The 23,132-nt window shown below is 46.6% G+C and overlaps 1 protein-coding gene across 1 annotated transcript in view; it reads left to right on the plus strand.

Annotated features, from left to right (window-relative positions):
* TMEM132E (transmembrane protein 132E) overlaps positions 1-23,132 on the plus strand; it is a 119,829-nt gene that overhangs the window by 72,512 nt on the left and 24,185 nt on the right. The window contains exons 2-3 of the mRNA XM_033171623.1: positions 15,220-16,120; positions 20,403-20,543. Coding sequence (XP_033027514.1) covers positions 15,220-16,120; positions 20,403-20,543 — 1,042 coding nt within the window. The remainder of the gene's footprint in view (positions 1-15,219; positions 16,121-20,402; positions 20,544-23,132) is intronic.

Genomic DNA, 23,132 nt, shown 5'->3' on the forward strand with positions numbered 1-23,132 from the left:
CCCCGCCCCTTTCTACAGCTTCTTCTCTATCTGCTTGGTTGCTTGTAGACATATTGGCTATGGGGGTGGGGTGGGGAGCTGAATCAGCCAATCAGAGTCAGCCCAGGATGGTGTCTCCTCTCCTCCTTTTGAAGGTGACCTGTGAGATTGCCATATACCCCCATATACCCAACTGCCTCAATCTGCAGAACTGGCTCTGTTACAGGTGCCGCATTGTAAGTGTGTCAGCACCCACTCTGTGGAACTCCCTGCCTCTTGACATCAGGCAGGTGCCTTCACTGTACTCTTTTCGGTGCCTGTTAAAAACATTTTTGTTTAGGCAAGAAAACCGAGATGCTTAGAAAGTTGGTACGAGTTTTAATGCTGTTTTCAGTCTATTGCTACTTTAACTTTTTGAAAATTTCAATTTGCTATTAATTCTTCTTATTAGTGATGTTTTTGTTTAACTTCCCCCCCCCAAAAAAAACAGCTTTGAGGTTTTTTTTTTTTTTAAGAATCAAGCAGTATGCAAATCTTAGGAAATAGATAAACAAATGAATGATGATGAAACGACTTGCTTCTGAATACCAGGTTTGTCTTGCCTGCAGTGTTGGGCTGCATTTTGAATTGAGTATTATTTGCCCTAGAATATCACCTTGGAATTAAGTGATCTTTCTTCTTGATCAGCTTCCTTCCCTGGATCCACAAATGTTGCACCAACAGGGCCTCAGGTTCCAGGAACCATGGGAAATAAAACCCAGCGCGTTGTCATAAGGACTGTGATTTTAAGAATGGGTGCCTGAGCCTGTTTTTCTCCTCCCTCCCCATTGCCTTTTCCTTGTGTGATGTGCCTTTTTAGAATGGAAGCTGGGGGGGGGGGTGGGCATGGAAGGCAGGGTCTCTCTCAGTACTGAGCTGTGTAAGCTGTCCTGGGCACCTTTTCAGCTAGTGTGGCAAAATATTTAAAACAAAAGAAGTATAGTTCCTAAGGTGCCCATGTCCTACTGAGGATTTGGGTACCCAGGGAAAACTACATTTCCCAGATGTCCTGGAAGCAAGTCCCATTATGTTGAATGCGTAGGATTTCAACAGACATTCCCCTAAGAAACAAAATCAAAGGCTGATCTTGAGAGTCTCTCTCCAAGAGCTTTTGAAGGGTCTTAAAAGAACATTGGCGAGCAGATGAGCAGCATTTCTCAAGTGTGTGAAGGACTTCGTGGGTTGTACATCTCTATAATTGCCAACTATTTTCACCTAAATTGCAATATGAGCATAGTTGGAAGTGGATCACCTGCAGGGATTTATTTGTTTACTTATCTGAGGGGTGGGCGGGAAAGAAATGGTATACAATTAATGAATTTTCAAAATTTAGAAGATGGCATTCATGCTTTCGGTACCAGGACTCTGAAGCATTTGAAGCAATAATGCAGGGTCCATCTTCCTCTGAGGATGTGCAGAGCGCCTTTCCATTCACTAACAACCAAAGCATATGACTGTGCATTCTAGAGTTCTGCGCATGTGTGGACTTTGATACTCCATGTGACGGTCGGCAACCTAATAATCTTGTCTTACATTCTCGTGAATTAAGTTTCCAGTCCTCTTGGCTGGGCGGACAGTTTTGCAAATGCATCATAAGCCATGCCTGACAGAAATCTCGAAAGGCAGCAGTGTGGGCAAATAAGCCTCCCAGTTACCCAGCTCGGCTTCTTCTAAAGAATGAGTTCAAGTAGGAATAAATGGATGCAGAGCATGTACACTTGAAACGTATTACGTTGCAATTTTGCTATCCAATTATGGAGAGTGCGCCTGTTGCTTACGGTTTTGCCCAGAGTGGCTTTGGATAGGGACTGGGAGTGGGTTTGACACAGAAAGGAAATGAATTATCTATAATGGCGGTGGACGTTTTTCCGAGTGGCCAATTCACCTGCAGCATCTGAAGCAAGTAGCTGGTGTGTGTGTGTGTGTGTGTGTGTGTGTGTGTTCGTGTGTGTTTATTCACATGCTTAGCAGCAGTTGACTTTGGAATTGACTTTGGAAGTGGGGAGGGGTGGGGTGAAGAAAAACCATATTGACCCCTGAGGTGTTCCACTTTACACCAGTGACAAAAATCCAGCTGAGCCCAGTTTACTTCTTAAGATAATTCCTAGGCTCCCAGGGCAGTGTATGATCAGTAATAAAATTATAACGAAACGAGTAAGAAGAGGCCAAATAAGGTTTTTCCTTCACCATCTCAGCTGCCTACCTCTGGACCAGTCTTAAAAACTCATATACAGTGGAACCTCGGTTTTCGAACATAAGCCTGTTTGACTTCCGAAATGTTTGAAAACCGAAAATGAAAGAGCTGTCGGCAGAGTGAATGGTGAAAATGGAAAAACGCGCTGCAGAGCCGTTCTACTTCCGAGGCACGTTAAAAAACGGAAGCATTCACTTCCGGGTTTTTGGCGTTCGGCTTCCGAGATGTTCAAAAACCAAAGTTCCACTGTATAATCTAATCACCAAAAGGTGCCTTAAACCTGCGTTACTGTCTGAGATGGTTCAATGCAATGTCTAGGCCCCATTTTTGTTTGTTTTTATAGAACGTCAATTAAAGCAATCCAGAATAAAACACATTCAAGCTTCAATGGCAATATCTCAGATCCTTCTCTAAGTGACATTTTGCTTTTCCCAGTCGCCACCCTGGCATCCGGAGATCTCCAGGTGGTCGCAATTGGACCTATGCGCCAGTCGCAAAACGTGTCTGGCGCCTGGCTAATTTCGAACACTGCTCCGTCCAGCGAACACACCGTAAGGACATAAGGAGAGCCTGCTGGTTCAGACCACGTGCCCATTTTGTCCAATCGATAGCCCTCCGTGATTTTGTCTAGTACTCATTTAAAGCCATCCAAGTTCATGACCACAAAATGGGATGTCAGTCGATTACTGATAATTAGATATGTTTTTCAAAAATAGAATTAGACATTGGTTTTAGTTTTGAGTGCCTAAATTTTAACCTTTTTATTTTTATTTTTTTTAGATATGTTTTATAATATTGGTCCCTGTGTTATTATATCCGCAGCTTGTATTGGGTCGTCGTTTTATTTGATTTTACCTGATTTTGGTTGACTGCTTGTTTTGTATTGTATGATGGGCGCAAATGCCAAATAAACATCTATCTATCAAGTTAATGGCCATCGGTGACCCCAGAGCTGCTTTCTCCCATCTCAGACCTTCTTGTGGATAGTGCCTGAGGGTTGCTGACACGTTAAAGGGGTGTGTGTGTGTGTCTCTTCACTTAGGTGGCAGGATGAGGCCCGTGGCAGCCTCCCTGTGATGGATGGGCCCTGGCATACGCCGGAGTGGGAGCATCTGATTATCACACCGCTTTGCCCATGTCACAAAGGTTTCCCACACGCTGCCATTAGCCCTGCTCATAATGGGCTTATCGCTCAACCTTAAACACTCAGCCGGAGTGGCTCCATCCATCCATATAAATGCAGGCAGGGAGGGGGGGTACCCTCGGCCAGTTATTGCTCCCCCCCCCAAATTGGCTCTTTGGCTCTGCTTGGCTGGAGATGAGCCGGTACAGAGGGGGAGAGACAGCTACCGCCTTCGACTTCTGTTCTGCTTTCCAGCAGCTGCAAGATCAGCAGGGCGTCTCTCTCTCTCTCTCTCTCTCTCTCTCTCTCTCTCTCTCTTTCTCTCTCTCTCTCTCTCCTTTTCTTGGTTTCCCACGACCCTGCAGAGGAGACCCCGCGCCTTTACTTACAAACCACCGAGGGGATTCCATTGATTCAGCTAATCGAACGGAAAGCTTAGCAGGGACGCGGAGGCGACGTTCTCTCTCTCTCTGTCGCAGGGAGGAGATCAGAGATAGCGGAGGGCTCTTTAATCTCATGGGCGCCGGAGGAAAACGTCCCCGAGTCTGGGCGTAATGGAGATGAATAATTCATAGACCCGGCGCAATCCGGTGGCCTCGGTGAATGGGCCGCCACAGCTCGGCTGCAGAGCATCTTGTTGCCCGCAGAAGTTCCAAGTTCAGTCCCCAGCATCTCCAGAGAGGCTCCCAGCATCTAAGGATGCGAGGAGAGCCTGCCGGATCAGGCCGATGGCCCATCGAGTCCAGCATCCTGTTCTCGCAGTGGCTAGCCAAATGCCTGTGGGAAGCCCGCAAGCAGGATCTGAGCATAAGAGCAGCCCTCTCCCCTCCTGTGGTTTCCAGCAACTGGTATCCATAAGCATACAAGCTTTGACTGTGAAGGTACAGCAGAACTCTCATGGCTAGTAGCCGGTGATAGTTTCTCCTCCTCCATGAATTTGCTAATCCCCTTTTATTAAAGTCATCTAAGCTGGTGCATCACTGCCTCCTTAGAATCTTAGAATCCTAGAGTTGGAAGAGACCACAAAGGCCATCCAGTCCAACCCCCTGGCAAGCAGGAAACACCATCAAAGCATTCCTGACAGATGGCTGTCAAGCCTCTGCTTAAAGACCTCCAAAGAAGGAGACTCCACCACACTCCTTGGCAGCAAATTCCACTGCCGAACAGCTCTCACTGTCAGGAAGTTCTTCCTAATGTTTAGGTGGAATCTTCTTTCTTGTAGTTTGAATCCATTGCCCCGTGTCCGCTTCTCTGGAGCAGCAGAAAACAACCTTTCACCCTCCTCTATATGACATCCTTTTATATATTTGAACATGGCTATCATATCACCCCTTAACCTTCTCTTCTCCAGGCTAAACATACCCAGCTCCCTAAGCCGTTCCTCATAAGGCATTGTTTCCAGGCCTTTGACCATTTTGGTTGCCCTCCTATGGCTGGGAGTTCCATAGTTTAACTATGCACGAAGAAGTCCCGTCTCGATTCTCTCAGCTTTATTGGATGTGTCCATGAGTTCTAGCGTTAAGGAGAAAAACTTCCCTCCGTCCACTTTCTCCATGCCCTGTGTGCATCTTTCTGAGAGAGAGTCACCCCTCCCTACTGAGACTCTGGACAGCGGCAGACCAGGGATAGCCAGTTTGATGACTTCCATATAGAGCTAGTGTGGCATAATGGTTGGACTGGGAACCGGTAGGCCAGGGTTTGAATCCCCACTTGGCCAGGAAGCTCATTGGTTTTGACCTTGGGCCAGTCCCTGCCTCTCAGCCTAACCGACCTCACAGGGTTGTTGTGGGAACTGATTGAGGAGGGGGAGAACTATGTATGCCACCTTGAGTTTCTCAGAGAAAAAAGCAGGATATAAATACAATAAATAGATTTTTTTGGGGGGGGGGACTCCAACTCCCATCATCCACTGCAATGGCTGTGGATGATGGGAGTTGTAGTCCACCGCATTTGGAGGGCACCACAGTGGCCATCTCCGTGGGAGCAGACATCACTAGGTCAGATGGAGAAATGGCCTTGACTCACTGCTGGCCAGTTCATCTATCTAAATCAGAGCAAAAGTTTCCTGTTGCCATTGTTGCTTTCCCATCTCTTCTCCGGAGCTGTATATCATGGCTATAAATTTCAAGTGTATTCAGATGGTTTATTGAGAATTCCCGGCTGCTTGCTGCGATATAAACAGGTAGCGTCGAGGGCTGCTTTCTTCTGAAGCTTTTAATTGAATTACTAGCAGGCTCTCGGGAATAATGAAAAGACGCTATCACACTACTGGGTATTCCATGGGATTGATGGAAGGCTGGCGCCGGATTTCTGCCTCTGCCTCGGGGGTGGGGGCGCCCCTTCCAGCCCAAGGGACTTGCTCCCTTTGGGGGCAATACTTTTGGGGTCAGAGGCAAAAGCAGGCGGAACAATGAACGTGAATTTCACCTTTGATACCGTAGTCTGGTTTTTCTGTACCCCCTCCCTCCTCATTCTCTTTCCAACATTCAGGGAACTGAGAGAGTTGAAGTAGACCTTCTAGCCTCACGGAGGACATGATATGTGGCTTGGGGAGAGGGGTGTGACCTAGTGAAATCCCAAGGGCCAGAAATATAGCCCTGAAAGGCTGCATTTGGCCCCTGTGTGTGTGTGGTGTGGGTGAGATTTGATCCCCGAGCCACAAGAAGCCCGACACACACAATCACACATGTTAATGCAAGGCAAAGTTAGGCCTATTATGGACAAGGGGTATCCGATTCCCGACTCCAACCATAGATCCCTGCCGTGGAGGAGCCTGCAGTCTAAAATTCAGCCCTGACAGAAAGTGATTGGGGCGGAGACAGCGTCTTTTGAACCAGGGGCCACACTTCTAAGTTTTAGGAAGAGAGCTGTGGGTGCCAGTCGCAAAATGGCTGCCCTGGATAGGCATGGCATCTGACAAAATTGCTGGCCATGGTTGGGCCTGGTACAGTACAAAATGACTGCCACGGGTGGGCATGGCATCACATTAAATGGCTGCCACGGGGAGCTTAATATACGGCAAAATTCTGGAGACAGCTGCCCTTGACAACAGTTTTTCGAATTCCCCAGGCACCAGGTGTGTTTTGCGACTGGTGTGGGTCCAATTGCGACCCTGTGGAGATCTCTGGATGCCAGGTTGGTAACTGACCTCTGCACCTGACTGGCTCCTCCAGCTTTCTTATGCAGGCAAGCAGAAGAGCTTATTCGTTGCATTTATATCCCATAGTAGTAGTTAACAGTGGTAGTGACCAGTGGTTAGAGCAGAAGATCCTAGGTAGGGCTTGGACTGTCCCTTGCCTGAAATCTTGGAGAGCTGCTGCCAGTCAGTGTAGACAGTACTGAGCTAGACAAACCAATAACAGTGTAAGGCACCTTGCTATGTTCCTATGAGAGGAGGGGCTGCTTCTATTGATTATGCGTTAAAACCCTTTAAAAAGTATTTCCCTCTTTCTTTCATCATGCTTTATGGCGTTCCACTATAGTAGTCAAAAAGAAGGAAAGCTTTGAATATTTGAAAAACGGGTATAAACAGGCCAGTTTGAAAAGTGGGTGTAAATAATTATCACATCTCACTATAGTGCTATATATATCTTCCAAAATAATAATATTGAAGTGCATAAATAATCTAAATATTGGAATGCCATTAACAGCTTCTTGAGTAAGCACCATCAAATCCATTGCCTGAAATATGCACATTTGATAAGAATTCAAAAGCATGTATGGAAAGCATGCATAAATATAGAACACTCTCTACATAAAAGCAAAAAATAAGAAACGAAACATAAAGGACTTAATATGATGCTGTGTGTTTTTGTTTTGCTCATGTTATTGGGTGCTTACAGACAGAACATTTATTATTACCATTAAAACAATATATACACCGCTTAACTACAAGAGCCTCTGAGCAGTTTACAAAGATACAACACACAGGAAAAATAAGAACCTGTTATATCTGTATAATCAAAGTGAAATTAAAATACCCTCTTGAGCGAAACAGTCTTCAGTAGGTGGCGGAAGTTCAACAGGGAGGGGGCTGCCTCACCTCAACTGCAAGGGAGTTCTCCAAAATGTGGGCCACAGTACTCAATGCAGCATGGCTCCTGGAGGAACTGAGCCATGGGTCAGAGTTATGGGGGACATGTAACAGGGACTCCCCTTAAGAGCTCAGTGATCAGGCAGGGATATAAGAGAACAGTTGGTCCTGGGGGTTTGCATACATACATACATACATACATACATACATACATGTTATGTTTTTATATGTGCTGGAACACACCCAGAATGGCTGAGGAAACCCAGCCAGGTGGGCGGGGTATAAATGTTGTTTGTTTGTTTGTTTGTTGTTGTTGTTTCATTTGTATGCTGCCGTTCCACAGTTCAAACCATGCTCAAGGTGGCTTATGAAATTAAAAATGAATAATTACAGCATAAAAAACACCTAAGTGCAACATAACGTAAGTACAGGCAACTCCCCATTTCTGCAAATCCACTCTATAATTCGATTGCCGTATCTACGCGATTTTAATGTGCCTTCGAATCTAATGCACACCTCAGTTTTTCAAAACCTTGAAACCAAAACAGTATTTGCTGGCGAATGTAAATGCGCCATCAAATCTAATGTGCACCTTAATTTGGCCAAAAAATGAGTAAATACGGTACTTCCAAGAAATTCTGTTCTTCTGATTGTTGGCTACATGAACAGTGTACCCCTAGTCCACCCCAGAGCTTACTGTGTGTCCACCAAGCTCCCGTTTTCATTACAACCTCTTTCCACACACAGAAAGAGAAAGAGAGAGCCTGGGCCTCTCCCACACATACTGGGCAGGGCGCCAGCCATCTCTAGCCTGCTTCATAGCTCTGTTGCTCTGCAGGACGCAAAATAACTCCTGGCTTCAGTATGCTGCGGAGAGTGTGGTGGCAACAGGGAAGCCTTTTGCGGTTGCTCCTACAAGAGCCAAGAATATCTGGACATTAGCTACGACTCTCCGCTGAGATATTAGGCTGAGACAAATTGATAGGAGCTGCAGCCAGGCTCTGAAGGCAGAATGGAGCTGGCACGGGTCAGATAAAACTGCACAGAGGAGAAGGGAAAGATTGGGGTGGGGGAGAAGAAGTGAGGTTTGGGGCGGGGGGTTGTGAGAACATGCTGGATTGATGCACACAGCCGAAGGAGATGGTAGAGTCCTGGGGAGGCAGAATGGACTGTACCACATCTTTGTTTATTGCCTTTGTATCCCACCTTTCCCTCCAAGGAGCTCAAGGTGACACACACCAGTCTCTTCCTCCCCATTTTATCCTCACAACAACCCTGTGAGGTAGGTTAGTCTGAGATGCTGCGACTGGCCTGCATGGTTTTGAAACGGAGTTTGGATGGCCACCTGCCAGGGATTCTGGAGCGGTGGACTGGATAACCCTCAAGGGGGGGGGGCTTTTAATTCTGCGATTCTAAGCCAAATGGAGAGAGGCAGCCATCCTGTCTCTGTGAAATTCGTAGGATCTTTTCTGTAAGGATCCATGGGAGAATTCTGTTCTGTTTCCTCTACCCAATCCCGTAGCAGGCCTTCTTTTAGGGGAGCAGTCGCTGGGCTTTGAAAGCTACTGTTCTGTAGCTGGCTGGCTGGCAACTCTCTGCGGATTCAACTCTTGCACCTGCCTCCCCCCACCCCCACCCCCTCAGCAAAGCTGTCTACCTATTAACACCAGGCTAAGCTGGGAATCTCTGTGCCTTAATTTCCAGATGCTAATTGCGAGACAGATTGCAAGTAGTTTTGCAGGGCGCTTTGGATCATGTGGGGGCAATGCACAGATTGCTTGTGGAGGGGAGGGCGGTAGCAGCAAAATCACTCCATTTCTGATTTATCTCATGTTATTTAAGGGTGTGTCTCTGGAGGATATGACCTGCAGCCAGTGGTTGGACATTGCTGCAAGGAGCTAGTGAAGTCCTGGTTTCTCACATGTTTATCCACAGAGGCCCAGCAAGCTTGTCCCTTGGATAGTCAGTGAGACGTTTTGCCCCCCCCCCCCCCGCCATCATTCCAGAACCCAGTAGGGGTGCGCATCATAGAGCTGGAAGGGACCATGAGGATCATCTGGTCCAACTCCCTGCAATGCAGGAATCTTTTGACCAGTGTGGGGCTCAAACCCACCAACCTGGGCTTAAGAGCCTCATGCTCTGTCGACTGAGTTATCAATCTGACTTTTCCAAAGGATTGCTTCACCTACTTTTGCCTCTGTCCCTGGCCACCACTAGCATGTGGCCCCCAGAAGGCTGTCCAAAAGCAAATGTGGCCCTCAGGCTGGAAAAGACACCCCCGCCGGGCTTTAAACCTCCGTATCTCAGCCTTTCCCCAACTGTATTTTTTAAAATTTGGCCACCCGACAGCTCTCTCCACCCAGACTCTCTGTGCAGTGTCACAAAATTGGGATGCAAGGTCGTAGTTTTATGTGGAGTAAAATGGGTCATGTGTTACCTTCTGCTTAAAAAAAAAACACAGTAGGGAACTCTGAATCCCACAGATAACAACCGTGGTCTAGGGTTGACGGGAGTTGTAGTCGGACAACCTCTGGACAGAACTAGGTTGGTGAAGACGGTAATAGGCAATACGAGCTGCACAAACATTCTCATATGTAGAGGGAAAAGACTGTTGAAAATCTGCTTTGCAGCAGTGGCTGCCAATGCTTTGGGGCCTGTGGGTGCCCCTTCCTCTAAAATGGCTGCCATGTGAGTGGAGCATAATGCAAAATGGCTGCCTGAGGTGGGGCGTAACACAAAATGGCTGCTTCTTCTAAAAAAGCATGAAAATAGAGAGGCTCACCAAGTAGTTCGGGAATGCCCCAGTTTATTGGAAAAAGACACCTGCACCAGCCACTGCTGTGCTTCCTCACAGGGAGAAGCAGCTGTTTGCCCTTGTCCTCTGTTCAGAAAGTGGCTGGGTGTCCCATCCTCATCTCCAATGAAATGTGGGTGGGTGGGTGAGGCAGCCTGGTGCAGTGGTTAGAGTGTCGGACTAGGAGCTGGGAGACCAGAGTTTCAAACCTCACTTGGCCCAAGAAGCTCACTGGGTGACTTTGGGCCAGCTTAAACTACCTCACCGCGTTGTTGTGGGAATTAAATGAGGAGAAGGGTTAGGGTACCAAGAAGGAAGAGTAAATAGACCCTCATGCATCCTGGATTTTTGAAGAGATATTTATTGAGATTTTCGCAGGTACCATACAAGGTACTGATGTGCACTCTGCTGCCCGCGGGCGCTGCGTTGGCGACTACTGATTTGAAAAGTTCACAGAAGGAGACCAAAACCAGCAGATGCATTAAAAATGATTCATTTCTCTTGCTTTCCCCCAAAGAATGTAATTCATCTCTGTCCATCAATCATGGTTTGGGTGACACCCTAATTGTTGCGGCATCTATTGCAAGCTGGCAGGTGGGATGTCTCGTCTGATCTCTGATTTCTGTATGATGTTGGCTTGCGTGGCGTAACAGGAGAATGAAAAGAAAAGAAAATGATTCATTTGTTTGTTTGCTTGTTTTGTTTTCGGGATTTATACCCCGTCCAATAAAACCCCCAGGATGGCTTACAAAATTTCAGGGCGCAATAAAACAAATTGAAAACATACAAAAAAGCAATAAAAAAGCAATAGCAGTAGCATAAAAAATACCCCCATACAATCCCAGCCAAGATAAAACAGAACAAATTGAATTAAAAGGCCTGAGAAAATTAAGCACATCTTTGCTTGGTGCCAAAACTGCACCAGAGAGCCAGCAGGGGGCACCATTTTTTATTGGGGAGGGGCTGTCCGTGCACAAATTTGGAATTTGGGGAGATTGACACAGGTTGCTTTTCCAGCCCTGCCCCCCCGTCACACTCTTCAGACAGACAGAGACAGAAAGCAGAGATACACCCCGACAATAGTTTGCTTTTTCCATGGCGTCCGAGTAAAAATTGGATCCAGCAGAATTAAAATGGGTCCTCTTGAATTTGCACAGTTTTACCATCATCAGATTAAAAGATGAGGATAATGATTCTGCTCTTCAACTGAAAGGTTTCCCGGGGCAATGCACAGACCATTTGTTCTTTGTATATTACTAGCGGGGTGTGCTCGGAACTGCCCAGGAATTTTTAGAAACCAGTAAACAATACAGTTTTTAAACGGATAGTGTAACTTGTGAGCTTGCCATTTAGCTGTAGTTTGTTAAAGGTGCTAGGAGTGATATCTCTTTGAGGGGGAAAGTGTACTTTGAGGGGGAAAGTGTACTGCTTTAAGTGTACTGTGTGCCTCTGCCCAAAGTGTGTCCATGACTATTAGCTTTGCTAGCGAAGTAGAACCTCCATGTTCAGAAGCGGCCTATCTGAATAGCCGAGGGGGAAGGGAGCCATCTTCTGAGCTGGCAGTGACTGAGCAGCAGGGCTGGGTAGAGGAGGGCTTCATACACATACAGCCATCTCTGTGGATCTGAATCATAACAATAAAATTCGTGGACATCCAATGAAGCTGAATGTTGGAAGATTCAGGACAGAGAAAAGAAAAAGTCTTTCTTCACTCGGTGCATAGTTAGCCTACGGAACTCCCTCCCACAGGAGGCAGTGATGGCACCCCCTTGGAGAAATTCATGGAGTTGGAGAGGGCTATTAATGGCTAGAAGCCATTATGGAAGCTGTGCCGTGCCTCCACAGTTGTTGGAAACCACAGGAGGGGAGAGCACTCCTGTGTTCGAATTCTGCTTGTGGGCTCCCCATAAGGGGAATCTGGTTGGCTACTGTGAGAACAGGATGCTGGGCTGCATGAGCCATTGGCCAGACTCAGCAGACTCTTATCTTTTGTGAAATTTATTGACCAAAGAAGGATGTAGATTACCACCTGTCCATTATTTGAGGGCACATTTCCCCCCTTGTTCTCACAGAGGACGATCGGAAAGGGCTCTTGTCCCAAACATTATTCCAGCTGTTAACATTAACAGGGTTGCCCACGTCTCTCTCCCAATGCTTTTTTCTTTTCCATTGTATTTTATTAAGTCTCAACATTTTTGTCAACTTTCCACCCCGTTTTCCATGGATTTGTTTCTCTCCTTCTGCTTCACTCTATCTTCTATCTATTAAAGCACAACCGCAATATTATATTCTAATTACTTCTGTTGCTCACAGCTCAAATCCTGCTTGCGGGATCGTCGTACTATAATCTTTCTTCAAGTGGTCCGAAAAAAGGCACCTGTTCTTCCAAAAAACATTCATCAATACATTCTCTTAATTTTGCTGTTAATTTTGCCAGTTCTGCATTGGGGGGGGAGGTATCTCTTTCCCAATGGTTCTTTAATGTTGGGGTTCTTTGCTGCTGGGCCTGCGGTTCTCCGTTCCTGCCTAAGTACCATAGCGACTGTTATTTGTTATGTCCTGAAATGCAACTTATGGTATTTCAGTGGGACAGGTCAGGTCTTTCCTTGGACTGGCAGGCGTTCTGCCATTTTAGCAGGACATTGGGACCTCTGCATTGCACCTCCGAGCAGCAGCAGCCGGGAGTGGGTGGGTCCCAGCTGCCCTCTGATCTCCCGAGCTGCTAGACGGAGTCAGAGTTATTAATAAGCAATCACCTTCATTAACCCACTTAATTGCATGCAGATTGTGTCCTTCAATCAGCAGCTCTTGGCAGAGCGGAGATGCCTCCACAAAGTATTTATGGTTCACAGCCAAAATGTCTGTCAGGGAGATGGGGGTGGAAGGGGGGTGTTGCTTGTGTCAGAAAAAGGGGGCGAGGATGGGGTGGTGTCAGTGTGTCTTAACCCCAGGCGGAAGCGTTTGGAAGGGACGCAATCTGTAGAAATGAGTCATAATATTTTGGTACCCGGTTCCAAAGGGAGCAAACCAGAGCTGGCAACAATACAAAAAGGGAGGATAAAAGAAATGGCTATGCACTCTTATTCCGTTGTTCTTTTTTTTCGTTGTCTTTAACAGCTTTCCTAGCATGTTTGGTCAGCTGGGTTGACATTTTGTGGAACTCACCACCACCAGAAAATCCCTTTCCTGATCAGTAAGAGTGCATCTCTCTCTTTTTTTGAATTTTAAAATAGCTTTATTTAATTTCAAACTTATAAAATACATCCATATCAAATCAACCAATAGAAACAAATAAACAAAAACCAAAAAAAAACCTCCAAAAAGCATATAATCTAGACATAGTAAACCACAAAAAATAATATATGAAAAAACAAAACACACAGAAAAAAGCAAAGACTTATAAATAACAATTAAAAATTGACTTCCAGTTGTCTGTACATCGCTTCCCTTAATAATAAAACAAGACTTGCTATACTTTATACAATAATTGAAAAATATATAACTAAATAAATAGCTCACATTTTAATACAAGTCTCCCCACATATATCTCAATCTAAGCAAATCACCAGATCCGTTCTTATACCTTCTTTTTTCAGATATTCTTCCACATATTTCCACTCAGCCTTAGATCTTTGTTTGGATATATTTTGAATTACTGCCGTCATCTTAGCCAAATTCATGAATTCCATGAGTGCATCCATGAGTAAGAGTGCATCTCAGTTTCCATGCCAGTTTCGAATGCATTCCATATTAGGCCCTGGCTGCAAAAAAGTATTGCTTTCCCCTAAAACAGACAGGCAGTGTAGTATAATGGTTAGCGTTCCTTGCTAGGAAGTGGGAGACATGGGTTCAAATCCCTACTCGGGCATATGGCTCCTTTGGGTGACCAGGGACCAGTCACTGTCCCTCGGCCTGACCTAACCTAACCTCACAGGGTTGTTGAGGGGATAAAATGGGAACAGGGAGAAAACTGTGTGAATCACCTCAAGCTCCTTGGAGGAAATGTTGAATATAAATGGACTAGATGGGCCATGGGCCTGATCCACCAACCTCTTTTTAATGTTCTCATGAAAGAAAGGACTTTTGCAAAACTCTTGGCTTCCTCGAAAGTAAGGAACTGCCATGGGGAATCCATGCTTTCTGCCTGTGAGGATTTCACAGTGTCCTCTCCCCTGTTTCAAATGTTCTTTCTGTTAATCGGCGGAGGATGCAAGAGTAATTTTTTTCATGCGTGTTGGACTTGTAAGAAAGCGAAGGTATTTTGGGAAATGATATATGATTTGGGGGGGGGGAGATGTTTTATACCAAAGAACAACAACGCAACTCTGAAGCTTTTCTCTCAGGGGTTTTAGGGACAGAAGTAAAAAAGGAAAAAAAGATGTTGATTAAGCTCTTTATGTATGTAACGACAGCAGCTAGAATTATCTATATACAAAAATGGAAGGAAGAAATAGTTCCCATCAAAGAAGAATGGATAGGTAAGGTGAAGGACTATGTGGAATTGGCAAAGTTAGCAGCCAAATAAGAGAAACTCATGAAGATTGTTTTGTCACGGAAGCCTTTTTAGATTACGTAAAGAAATACTATTGTATGATGAACTCATGAGCTGGATTTGAACAATGAACAACAGAAGGAATTGGAGATTATTGTATTGTTGTTGTGGTATAAGCGATGGAAGGAAAGGGAGGAGAAATAAGAAACACAATGGAAAAGGGGTGGGAAGTCAGCAAAACAGGTGAAATTTGAACATTTAATAAAGTATAATGTGCTGGGGGGCGGGGGAGAGAACGCAGGAGTAATTTTTGAAAGCCTTGAATTATTGTGGCCCATTCTTCTTATTGATAATTATATTGCTTTATCTTTTTTGCAAACCGCTTTGAGGTTTTTCGTTTTTGCAACCAAGTGGGATATAGATTTCATGAAGCGGACAACCCTATTTCCGGGAAAGCTGATGTTACTGCAGCGGCATCCCCTAGTGTCCGGAAGGTGCGCCGCAGTGGGACTGGCCTGACCTCCTTTGACTCTCTCTCTCCCTCTCTCTCTCTCCTTTTCTCCAGCTCATGCCAAGGTCCTCCCCACCAGCTCAGAGCCCCCAGAGACCTCCCAGCCTCCCTCAGCTCCTGCCACTCTCCCGGTAAGCTACCGCCTGTCCAACACCCGTCTGGCCTTCTTCCTACGGGAGATGCGGCCTCCAGGCTGGAACGCTAGCCTGACACGCTCGGAGCCCTTTGTCGTCTTCCAGACCAAGGAGTTGCCTGTCCTGAACGTCTCCCTGGGACCTTTTGGTGCCAGCCTGGCCTTGCCCAAAGAACTCCTCCAGCCTTCCAGCACCCTGGAGATCCCCGAGCGGCTGACGGTCAACTGGAAGGTGCGCGCCTTCATTGTCCGAACGCGGGTGCCGGCCACCCAGCCCACGGCGCAGGTTCTTTTCTACGTCGCCGGCAGGGACTGGGACGACTTCGGCGTCACCGAGCGGCTGCCCTGCGTGAGGCTGCACGCTTTCCGCGAGGCCCGTGAGCTGCGTGCCTCCTGCCGCCTGCGGGGGGTCCTGGCCTCCTGCCTAGCCCAGGCTGAGCTGCCCCAGGCCTGGTTTGGACCCTCGGCTGTGCCCCTGGGGCGGAGGAAAGCGCCGGAGGGGATGGACCTTTCCGGGGACGCCCAGCAGGTGGAGCTGTACTACACCCTCCACGCGCCTGACGGGGCTGGGGACTGTGGGGGAGAGGGGGCCGGGCGGAGGGGGGGCGGAGGGGCACGGGCGGAGGGTCCCACGCAGCACCCGCTGCTCCGCATTGGCAGCCTGAGGCTGGTGCAGCCGCCCCCCGCCCCAGTCTTCCAGGAGCAGCGGCTAGACGACAACGTCTTCATTCAGCTCCCAGAGAAGCCCCTCAAGCCCGGGGAGGTGCTGAGCATCGTCCTTTACCTGATGAACAACTCAACGGTCGAGCACTTCACCCTCAGGTAAGCAGTGCCTCAGGTGGCGGGTTGGACGGGATGGTTGCTGCAGTGTCCAAATCTCTGGTGTCGCTCTCTAGGTGGGAGTGTTGCTTGGTTAGGACTCACTGGCAGTAATGCATGAGGGAAGGAGAGGGAAACGTCTTTACCTGCAGGAAGCTGGCTTCCAAGGAGGTCTCTGAAAGCAAGGTTCTAGTCCTCATGGTTCTGAATAATAACCAGGAATCATAGAGTTGGAAGGTATCCCAAGGGTCATCTAGTCCAACCCCCTTGCAATGCAGGAATCTCAACTAAAGCCATCCAACCTCTGCCTTAAAGCCTCCAAGTAAGGAGAGTCCACAACCTCCCGAGGGAGACCATTCCACTGTCAAACAGCTCTGACTGTCAGAAAGTTCTTCCTGGTGTTTAGACTGAATCTCCTTTTTTTGTCATTGGAAGCCATTGGTTCGAGTCCTGTCCTCCAGTGCAGGAGAAAACAAGCATGCTTGCTCCTCCTTTAGATATTCGAAGATGGCTGTCATATCGCCTCTCAGTCTTCTCTTTTCCAGGCTAAACATGCCCAGCTCCTTCAAGCGCTCCACATAAGGCTCAGTTTCCAGACCCTTGATCATCTTGGTTGCCCTCCTCTGGACATGTTTCAGCTTGTCAACATCCTTCTTAAATTGTGGTGCCCAGAATCGGACACAGTATTCCAGGTGGGGTCTGACCAAGGCAGAATAGAGTGGTCCTATTACCGGTACTTCCCTTGATCAGGACATATACTGCTGATGCAGCCTACAATAGTATTAGCAAGCCTCTTCATTCCAAGCCCATTGGCCTATCCAGCACAGCTTTGTCTACACCAGGGATGCGGCCTAATCGCCTTCTCAATCCGGCCCACAGATGGTCCGAGAATCAGCATGTTTTTACATGAGTAGAATGTATCCTTTTATTTAAAATGCATCTCTGGGTTATTTGTGTGGCCTGCCTGGTGTTTTTACATGAATAGAATGTGTGCTTTTATTTAAAATGCATCTCTGGGTTATTTGTGGGGCATAGGAATTCATTCATTCCCCCCACCCACCCACCAAAAAAAAATAAAAAATGATCTGGCCCACCACATGGTCTGATGGATGGTGGACTGGCCCACGGCTGAAAAAGGTTGCTGACCCCTGGTCTACACTGACTGCCAATGGTTTTCCTGGGCATCACACATGAGTCTCTCTCAGCCCTACCTTTGGAGAACCTAGGGGGATTGAACCTGTGACCTTTTGCTTGCAAATCAGATGTTCTGCTCCTGAGCTGTTGCCCTTCCCCTAAGGCAAGATTGCAGTCCTCATGGGTCGGGGCGGGGGGGGGGGGAAGAGACTGATTTAAATAGGAACATATTTATACTGAATCTGGCCATTGGTCCACCTACCTCAATATTGTCAGCACTGAATGGCAGCAGATCACCAGGGTTTCAGGAGCGAGTCTCTGCCAGAGCCTTGCCTGGAGATGATCTACGCTGGAGCTCTGGTCTGCCTCCAGCTTTCTAACGTAAGGCAGCTTTCTAACGTAGTTGCTTGGAGACTTGATTTTTTCCCCTTATCACCCTTGAGCTGTGAGTTTAAAATCCACCTCCATGTCTTGTTTGTATCTGGAAACCCAGCAACGACCCTTCTGGATTTCAGTGAGACCCTCTCAATATTTATGGATTTACGCCGGGTGGTGTTAGAAAGCAGCCACGTTCTACACACCCTGGAAATCTGTGTTCAGTGCCAGGAACAGCTGATTTCGGCGCCTTATGTCAATTAGGCAAAGTGGGGGACATTTGCATAATTTATTTCATTTTGCATCAACTGTTTGCATCACTTCTGGTTTTTTTTGCTCGTCGGCTCAGGGAGCTATCCAAGCTGGCAAACGCTTGTAGAATTGTAGAGTTGGAAAGGACACCTAAGGTCATCTAGACCAACCCCCTGCAATGCAAGAATGAGAGATAAAGAATCCCTTACAGATGGCCTTCCATCCTCTGTTTTGAAAACCTCCCATGAATCACAGAATTGTAGAACTATGGAGCTGGAAGGTTCTTGACTTTTTGCGAAACGGCATCATTCACTAAAAAGCAACCCGCATTGCAAATAGATGCAAATAGGTTGTATTATTTATTCATCGTTGTTCTCATTGCAGAGTTGAATGTTTTCCCTGGGATCTAACGATCAAGCGGCAAGGTTTTCCAGCTCCCAGGGATCCAGAGCCCCTGTTGGGCCCTCTGCATTTCTTTCCGTCTATTCAGTCCATTTGTTATTTCTTTATTCCCACCCACCCACCCTGGAGATGAAAGTTCGACTTGCCTCACAAATCAAAAACAAGACAATATGAGCTTCTAGAATTGGCAGAAAGCTAGCGTTGCAACAACAATTGGAACATGGAAAGGAAACCCTTGTCAGATCAAGCGCAACAATCCCTTGTGAGCAACTCCTTGAGAGCCACATGCTGTTGGTAGGCCGGGCCTGAGGCCAAAAGCAGGTGGCAAAATATATCATAGAATTGTAGAGTCAGAAGGGACCCCCTCAAGGGTCATTTAGTCCAACCCTCTGCTGAATCCCAGCTAAAGCATCCGTGACAGATGGCCATCCAAGCTCTGCTTGAAAACCTCCCAAAGAAGACTGTTCATTTTCACATTTACTGTACAGTAGGCTGCATTCCTAGGGGACACGGGTGTTGCTGTGGGTTAAACCACAGAGCCTAGGGCTTGCCGATCAGAAGGTCGGCGGTTTGAATCCCCGCGAAGGGGTGAGCTCCCATTGTTCCATCCCTGCTCCTGCCCACCTAGCAGTTCGAAAGCACGTCAAAGTGCAAGTAGATAAATAGGTACCACTCCAGCTGGAAGGTAAACGGCGTTTACGTGCGCTGCTCTGGTTCGCCAGAAGCGGCTTAGTCATGCTGGCCACATGACCCAGAAGCTGTACACCGGCTCCCTCGGCCAGTAAAGTGAGATGGGTACCGCAGTCCCAGAGTCATCCGCAACTGGACCTAATGGTCAGGGATCCCTTTACCTTTACCTTTTAGGCTACATTCCAGCCAGTGGTTGCTGGTGCTCTTTGGGGCCGGTGGTGAGAAAGCAGGTAGCCCAAACAGTAATGGGAGCTGGAGTCATTAGAAAGCAGAGTCAACTCATTCTCGCTTTGCCCCTATCCTCCCCCCGCTCCGCTGAGTTCTGCAAGGGGAGAAGCTGAGACAGGACAGGTGAAATGAAATCCATGTGAAGCATAATGAAACTATGGAACTCACTGCCACAGGATGCAGTGTTGGTCTCCCAACGCAAATGACTTTAAAAGAGGATTGGACACAATGTGGCTAACCTGCCTGCTCCAACCCCGCTATATAACAAACAAGCCCCACTGCAGTCAACTGAATGCAAGCAACCAAGCTGTGTGCCCGCTAATCTATCACAATTGTCACTAACGATAAATAAATATATATATATATATAAACAATGGACTTGCCCAAGTGATGCTGACACAAACCCCTGCGCTAACACTATGCAACAGGGCCGAAAGAACAACACCCTCCCGTCTCTCTTCCTCCCTCTCTTTTCCTCCAACCGCAAGATGTCTACGACAAAAGTGTCTCTCACTTTGAAAAATGTGAAATGTGAAAAAGACTCTGTGAATTGAAAGTGGAGATGACAGACACCCTTTTCCCTGGTTGTTTGTTTGTTTGGTTTGTAACACAAGAAAAACTTTGATAAAAACTATTTTTAAAAAATAAAAATGGACAGATTCATGGAAGATAAGGCAATCCATGGCTGCTATTCCTGGTCACCATTCTCTGCCTCCATGGTTGGAGGCAGTAATGCTTCTGAATACCAGTTGCTTGTTTTTTGCTGCTCCAGAGGGTAGGACTCAAATGACTATTCAAATGGCAAGAAAGGAGATTAAAGATTAGGAAGAACTTTCTGAGGGTAAGAGCTGTTCAACTGTGGAATGGCTATTTCAGAAGGTGGTGGGCTCTCCTTCATTGGATGTTTTTTTTTTTTTTAAGAGGTTGGGTGGCCATCTGTCAGGGGTTCTTTAGCTGTGATTCCCGCACTGCAAGGGGGTTGGGATAGAGGACCTCTGAGGATCCCTTCCGACTTCACCATTATGGCTGCTCCATTATGGCTGCTCCCCTCCAATAAAGGCCAAGAATGCCATTTCAGTTCATTCAAACAAGTTTGGGAAGGTTTAAGCGACTTGCCCGAGGGTGCATGAGGAGGTGTGGGAGTCAAACTTGAGGTTCCTTCAGAAACGGGTGTTGGTCTCCTCTGTCTCTCCCTGCTTGGCAGAGTGAAGGCCAAGAAAGGGGTGAATCTCCTCACAACCAGATCCAGGCACCCCAAGTGGCTCGTGAATTCGGAGTTCCAGACGGGCAGCAAACACTCCACCTCAACCGTCGACGTGGCCTGGATCGGAGGTGCTCAACCCAGGTAGGATGCACTTCTGAGATTTTTGGCCAGCATTGCCCATGCGCTTTTAAATTTTTTAATTCAGCGGTTACTAGACACAATGGCTGTCTTTCACGTGGTGTCCACCGTGTGCTTGTCAGGTAGACTGTCCCACTTACTGGCACCAAGTTTGGTTAGCGTTGGATACCAGCTGAAGACTTTCCTTTTCCAGCAGATTTTTTATTTTTTATATTTTTGGGTGCAGAGAGATTACTGGATTGCCGGGAACTGTTTTATTGCATAATACTGTTGCATGTTCTTGTTTGTTTGTTTTGCATTTTTTTAAAAAACAAATTTTATTTTTCAGTTCTACATTTTTTACAAACATACAAATCCAACGATTTCCCAGTAAACATATATATTTTGACTCCCCACCCCTTTTGCGGTTTCTTATATTTTCAATTCTTAACACTGCATTTCCCACCTTATTCCAATTATTAATTACTCCCTATTTTTTCACATTACATTTAGCTGCTTGTTTTAGGTCAATGCTGCTAATGAACTTATTACATGCGTACAAAAACTTTTCAGATATTCCACAAATTTTCCCTGTCCTTTAATAGAGTTTCTTTCTTCTTGGTTTCTTATTGTTCCAGTAAGTTTTGCCATTTCGGCATAGTAGTCCATTAATTTAATCTGCCACTCCTTCTTGTTTGGGACAGAGTCTTCTTCCCGTCTCAGAGCATGAATTATTCTGGCTGCAGTTGTAGCATACTGTCAGGGATTGCCTGGCTCCTCGCAAGGAGAGGGCGAGGGGAGGTCCTACTCGGGAGGAGAGCCGGGGCAGAGGTATTCCTTGTGAGGAGCCAGGGGAGAGAGGTCCTCCTCCTGAGGAGGAGGGGGGCAGAAGGACTACTCGAGAGGAAGGGCTGGGAGGAGGTCCTGCTCATGAGGAGGGCAGGGAAAGATGTCCTTCTCTGGAGGAGGACTGGGAGAGCAGCCCTTCATGAGAGGAAGTCTCTCTAAGTTACAGGGAACCCCAGCAACGCCAGCCAGAGAGGATCTGAGGAAGAGCTGCCGCTTCCAGCGCCAGCTCACCATGGGGGGGGGGTCAGGAGGCACCGCAGACGTCGTTTTAGGGTGCCGAAACTTTGGTGCTGGGCGGGAAACAGGAGAGCGGCACTTCTGGATTCTTCAAGTGACTGAGCGGTCATGTTTGGAACTAGCTCTACGCTGTAAATAGAAATGCACAATAAATAATCTTAGTAACTGAAGGCTCTGTTGTTACTCAAGAGCAACCCTGGGAAGGATCCTGACGCATACATAAACAGGTTTTTCTTTTTTCTTTTTCTTTAGGTAGCTCGGGTTCAATCCAAGCAAGGCGAAGAGCTTAAAAGATCTTTCTGCTCCATTTCCATTTAGGGTTTCCCAGCGCAGAAAGAACTTTTAAGCTCTCTGCCTTGTTTCTAGGAACATCGGGGAAACTCTCTCTCCTCTTTAGCTTCTAGATGTGGGGCAGTTCTAAAGATTTGGGTGTATGTGATTTTCATGTATGTACAGAACTCATGTATCTGAACCCCCATGTAAGGTGCAGTCGTACTGTATTTATTGCCCTGTATTCTTGTTGAATTGATTTAAACCCTTTCTTTTCCTGTTCCTAAGTGGTTTATGCTTGTGTCCTTATTGTATTTAGCAAGATTTATATTCTGCTTAATTAAAAAGAAAAAGAAAAAACCTCTAAGCAGTTTACATAAAAGCATTCATTCAAAACTGCAGCAAAAGCACTTTCAAAACAGCAGCAAACAGCAGACATAAGGCAATCAAGTGACTATAGATAAAATCTATACGTGTTTTAAAAACACGTATACCGAATGAAATGTTGATAAGGGAAGTGGAGATTGATAAATTGGCAGGATTTATTTGGGACAGTTGAGGGAGTTGGGTATGTTTAGTCTGGAAAAGAGGAGACTGAGAGGAGATAGGAGAGCCATCTACTAGTATCTAAAGCAAACTCCGGCCCTCCAGATGTTTTGAGACTACAGTTCCCATCATCCCTGACCACTGCTCCTGTTAGCTAGGGATGATGGGAATTGTAGTTCCAAAACATCTGGAGGGCCAGAGTTTGCCTATGCCTGATCTAAAGGGCAGCCAAATGTAAGTTGGAGCAAGCTTGTTTTCTCCTGCTCTGGAGGATAGGACTCAAACCAATGGTATCAAATAACGAGAAAGGAGATTCTGTCTAAACTTCAGGAAGAACTTTCTGGCAGTCAGAGCCAGGGGCGTAGCAAGGTAAATTGGTACCCCCAGGCATGGGAAGGTCAGGTGGTACCTGGTGTGGAAAATTTCTTGTCAAACTCCCCCCATTGATCCCCCCCCCCGCAAAAATGGTTTTACGTCATTTCATATTTCCTTACAAAGGAATAATAACAAGTAATAATAATAATAATAAACTTTTATTTATATCCCACCCTTCCCTGCCGAAGTCGGGCTCAGGGTGGCTAACATCAGATACATAACATTGGTATAAAATCAAACAATAATTAAATTACCTCCTAAAAACATCTCAAAATCAAATTAAAGTCTAATTAGATGGCTTTCCACAGGGTTAGGGTTGGGAACAGTAAGTGTTCT

Source organism: Lacerta agilis, chromosome 15 (assembly GCF_009819535.1).
Source record: "Lacerta agilis isolate rLacAgi1 chromosome 15, rLacAgi1.pri, whole genome shotgun sequence".
Taxonomy (NCBI): Eukaryota; Metazoa; Chordata; class Lepidosauria; order Squamata; family Lacertidae; genus Lacerta; species Lacerta agilis.